The sequence below is a fragment of the Pteropus alecto genome, unplaced genomic scaffold, assembly GCF_000325575.1.
Source record: "Pteropus alecto unplaced genomic scaffold, ASM32557v1 scaffold88, whole genome shotgun sequence".
Classification (NCBI taxonomy): Eukaryota; Metazoa; Chordata; class Mammalia; order Chiroptera; family Pteropodidae; genus Pteropus; species Pteropus alecto.
Genome location: NW_006494611.1, coordinates 8,978,801 through 8,983,823, shown reverse-complemented (window position 1 = coordinate 8,983,823; position 5,023 = coordinate 8,978,801). Strand labels below are relative to the sequence as shown.

At 51.0% G+C, this 5,023-nt stretch overlaps 1 protein-coding gene across 10 annotated transcripts in view; it reads left to right on the top strand.

The window, feature by feature from the left end:
• Nucleotides 1-3,114: 3,114 nt before the first annotated feature.
• PAX2 (paired box 2) overlaps nt 3,115-5,023 on the top strand; it is a 90,783-nt gene continuing 88,874 nt past the window's right edge. For 9 of the 10 annotated variants that reach the window (XM_015599928.2, XM_015599922.2, XM_015599923.2 and 6 more), the window contains exon 1: nt 3,115-3,277. In XM_015599928.2, coding sequence (XP_015455414.1) covers nt 3,253-3,277 — 25 coding nt within the window. In that variant the 5' untranslated portion in view covers nt 3,115-3,252. The remainder of the gene's footprint in view (nt 3,278-5,023) is intronic. The other variant, XM_015599924.2, reaches the window with a different exon arrangement.

Genomic DNA, 5,023 nt, shown 5'->3' with positions numbered 1-5,023 from the left:
TTACGTTTCCTTTTCCCAGTCTCTCTTCTTTCGCCCTTCTTTCCTTCTTTATTCTGTCTTCCTTCCTTTCATTCTTCTCTGTCCTCTGCTTCTCACACTGTCCCTTGTAGTTTTTCTCTTTCTCTCTCGCTCATCTGAGTCCCATCCCTTTTCTCTAAGGGAGTCTCTACCTCTCTCTTCCCGCTTTCCCCCCTTCATTTGGGTTTATTTCTCCTCCAGTGCAGAGTGTAATGATTGAAAGTGTCGTTGTGACTGGGCTTCTACCCTGCTACAAAGCGGGAGACTGCAACCTCTCCCTCAGCACCTTGTGAAAGGCTGACATCTCCTCCTCAGCTATTTAGGGGAAAGGAGAGGGAGCTAGAATAAGTGCAGTTGTGTTTTCTATTTCTCTTCTATTCAATCTGTAAGTAAAGGGAGAAAATAAAAGTGATTTTTAAAACTTTCACCTTTTCTCTTGTCCCAGAAGCAATTAAGATGGGTTCAAATGCTAAATTTAATTTTCAAGGAAAGAAAAACTGCTCTGGTGTCCTTCCTCCAGGGGTTTTAGAGCCCTCTCCACATATACCCACCTCACCAGCCAGCCCCAGCCTGAACTGAGCAGCCTCCTGCAGGGCCCCTTTCTTAAAGATACTTAAACCAAATCACAATTGTTATCATGACAACAATAAGGCAGGAAAGCAAGTAATCACAGACCTTGCTCCGGTGATTTTTTTTTCCCCTAAGAAGCCACAACGTTAAACTTGGTTTGCCCTGGACCGCAGGGTCTGACAAGACAATAACAACAGAAAAAGCTTTTAAAACCAATTTAGCACACGTGAAAATGTAATTCTAATGAAGAATCAATAGGCTGGCTGATCATTTTTTCTGAGACTCCTTGGAGAACCTGAGAGAGACTTTCAATCAATGGGGCGGGCAATGAGCAAAAGGGCCTGAGAAACAATGTGGGACAGGGGTGAGAGCTGAAGACAAAGAAGCAGAGCCTGAGGGAGGAGGCTGGAGGAAGGCTGAGGTGTGGAGCCCTTTGACTGGCATCACTTTGCAGGCTTCTGGAGTCTCCAAGGCTCCAAGAGTATCAGACCCAAGAGCTAAGATATCTCCTTCCTCCTCTTGGTCCCTTTGGTATGCGACAGGCTGCTTAGCACAATGGCCTCAGCTACTTTCCCCTAAGGCTAGGCCCCAGCCTTGGCACTACCCCAACCCTGGGTCCTGTGTTCAGGTAACTTTGTGGAGCTGCCTCAGGAGTGGGCAGGGACACCGAGCTGCGCGTGTATGTTCCCAGTTCAAAACACCCGGTTCCCCAGTGATTGCCTCCCTGCTATGCATGTCAGGAACTTTGGGTCTCAGTTCCTGTCCCTGATAATACAGGAGCAAGAGTAAGGAATGTGTGTATCTGTGATCACACTTCACATTTTACCAATCACTGCCACATAGTTATCTTGTGAGGAACCTGTGAGAAGGGCAAGGATTATTACCACTATTTTAGAGAAGAGGTAACAAAGGCACAAAGAGCTGTGCAGTGAAGGAGTGACTCAGTGGGTCATGGCCCTTGTATGTGACTGGGTGCGGTTCTGAGGAGGTGACCAAGAGGCTAACTATGTGTGTGAACATCACACGTGTGTGTAATGGAGTAACCACATGAGAGTGCTTTTAAGTTTTTGTGCTCTTAGATCAGAAAATCAGTTTGATTAAAGAAAGAAAAAGACACTGGCAAAGTCTGATGTTTTAAATCACAAGATGATAATTTGGTCATGCTTTGTCTGAAAGGGTAGAAATTCACGTGCCTGTAGGAAGATTTTTAAATTTTAAGTTGAGGAACCATGACTTAGGGGTTGCCTCTGGGCTCCGGTGCCTCTCCAGCTTCCTGTCCCTAGCTGCACAACCTTTCTAGAAGAACTTCAGCATAAGTAGATGGGACTCCCAATGAAGAACTTCCAGTTCCCAACCTAAGTGGATTCAGTGGGCCCTGGGCCCTGCCCTTGCCTGAGGCTTAGAAGTGTGTGTGCGCAAGATGGAGCTGGGACCAGCCACAATTCCCTGCCTATACACTGAGGCTTACCCAGCACTTTTCTTGACAGCCTCTAAGTGTTACCCAGCATGTGTGAGCAAGGCTGTGTGACAGTGGGAGGCCCAGGACGAACAGGAGGGGGTATAAAGTAGGGCAAATGAGAAATGGGTTCATGGGGGGTGGGCGTGGGTGCAATAGGGCTTAAAAGGTGAGTGTGTAAGTAGTAGGAATACAAGAGGGTGCATTTGAGGGAGAATTTGTGACAGAGGTGTGAGAGGTGTAAACTCTAGAATGAAAGGGCATAATGTGGGACAAAGCTAAAATGAACTTTCAATTAGGAATGAAAGAATACGAGTGTACCTGGACAGGGTGTGAGTCTGAGGGTCCAAGAGACTTGGGGTGAAAGGACCAGAATATTGTGGAATGGGGTGGCTCAAGTGGGTGGTCATCTGAATGAGGCAGGAGTTTGGGAGGGGTCTGGTCATTCTCCATTTCCCTGGGGCCCTCATCACATTCTTAAGGCAAGAAAGCAAGGATTTTTCCTTTTCTGAGGTTTTTTTTTTTTTTTAATCCGGAGGAGGAGAGTGCCTGGGTGAGCAGTTCTGAAATGTATTAGTGACAGGGACATCCAGGGAGCAACTGTGCAAACCAAGAAAGTTGGAATAGTAGGAAGGGATCTTGGAAACTGAGGCAGGCTGTGGAGCATGATTATGGGGAATGTATGATGGGGGAAGCTCTGTGAGTCTCGCGGGAAGCCTGTGAGTCTCAGGGGAAGGAAAACGGTACAAAGTTGAGAGTGCATGAGGGTGAAGACGCCCCTGCACTCGAGCTTGTAGACTGACAGGGAGTGTGTGACAATGAAGAAGAGGGGGTGGGGTGAGAGGGTGTGCCATCGTCTAGGCTGGGGATTCGGTCTTTGGGTGCCTCTGGTAGCGCGGGTGTCGCTTGCCTGCTGCTGGCTCAGGGCCTGGGGGCGTGTGCGCGCGTGTGCGCCAGCGGAGAGCTGAAGGCTCCCCCGCGCGTGACTGTGTTTCGGCGCGACCGGGTGTGTGAGCGCGGGCGCGGAGCGCACAGCCAAAGCGGCGGGCAGCCTGGGTTATCTGAGCCGCTCGGTCTTGGGTGGCTGCGCGCAGATCTCTGGGCGGCGGCGGCGGCGGCGGCGGCGGCAAAGGCGAGACGCGCTGTCGGGCAGCGGTGGAACCGAGAAGTGAGACCCTGGCCCAGACGGCAGCGGAGGGCAGAAGAGCATGGAACAGCGCGTGGGCCGGGCAGGTGAGAGCCGGGAGCGATCGCCAGCGCCACAGGCAAGGGGGATGACTGAGAAGGATGGGGGCTGCCAAGCCAAGGGCGGACTCCACTCCTTTTTTTTCTCTTGTGCTTGCTTGGTAGGGCCATTGTAACGACTGGGGACTGGGCTCTGCGGCCTCTTCCCACCACTGGGCCTCCTGGGCCTTCCCTCCCAGTGTCCTCTAAATCTACTAAAAACTTTCTACCCAGAAAATGTGAGTTTTACAACTTCTCTTGGTCTCTTTGCAGAACCTGGCTTTTCCTTTTTGTTGTGCATTTAGGACTTTATCTTTCCACTTTCCCTCAGGCTTCCAGAATCCCCAAGGCATGATGTTCACACACAGTATAAATATTCTGTACAACTTCCTTCAAGTTAGAAGCACTGGGAAGGCCTTAGTTTCTACTCGAAATGGCATGTGGGTGTGTGTGCATGTGTGCTAGCTGGTGAGGACATGCTGTGTGCACATGTCTGTGTGCACATATGTGAAGATCTTGCGTATTTGAGTAGGAGCCAAAGTGTAAGTGTTGGTGCAGATATATGTGCCTAACACGCGAGGAGAAGGCTCTGCCCTGAACTAAACAATTCAAGAAAGGCCTGGGGCATGGGGAGGGATGGTAGGCCCCAGGGGACCCAGTCCGAGCGAAGAATCTGAAGCTGCTTACCCAAAAAACTAAGGGAGAAGAGAGCAGCCACCTTTGCCCTTTCTTCTCCTCTTCTCCAGGTCTGCCAGTTCAACTCTGTCAGCCCACTAGGTGCCAGGCAATAGCGCAGGGGTGGAGAGCTAGGGACCCAAGTTTAGTTTGGGCTTGGTGGGAAGGGAGAAGTTTGAATCAGGTTTCCAAGAGTTTTCCAAATAATTCCACAGAGATCAAGGACTAACTTCAGGCCCTTTATGCCACACTCCTCCTTTCCCCCAAATCTCCTTCCTCCCTTCCCTCTCCCACACTCCACCTACTCAGGTTCTAGTTCTTTCGGTTGATAATCCAGTTTCCACCCTCAGGACTGCCCTTCCTTTAGAATCTTGGCCCAGTCCCTGGGCTACCTCCATTCCCACTGGGGGCCTCAATCCCTCGGGGGAACCTGGGCCCCCAAGAGTGTCAACTGTGGCCTCCTGGGCTTTTAGGGCTCTGGGCCACCCCTCCGCACGAGAGGTTTAAGTAGGGAGATCAATAGCAAACAGTTGTAATGATCTAATTAATTATGGCAAAATTAAAAGCGAGTACAAAATCAATCTCTGATGGTGTTGAAGATGGAATTCAATTGAGAGCCCATCTGTGCACCCCCTCGACCGTATAAATATGCAGCCCAAGGACAGATCTAATGACTGGGTATTCCTGGGAACCTCTCTCCCCCTTTCTTCCTCTTCAGCACAGGGCTTCTTTCTCCCTCACTCTGTCTGAATTTATTTTGCCTCCTGCCATCTCCTGCCCCCACTCCTTTTTCTTTCCCTGTCCTGCCTGCTCAGGCTCCCGACACTCCCACTTTTCCATTTTCCCTCTTGGAAGGTGGCTTTCCCTGCCTTGCAGGCCTGACGTCCCCGCAAGTCTCCCAGAGGAGGAAGCCAGGCCTTCTCCCCAGTGCTTCAGGAAGGAGAAAGCAGAGCAGTGGGGAGCATCCTGGACCGTCTGTCAGGGCTCCCATTCCAAGTTTCCTGGCACTCGGGCCACTCCAGAATGAACCAGGGCGCTTACCCAGTAGCTGCTCTCCCGGCGCGCAGGGCAGAGCGGCCG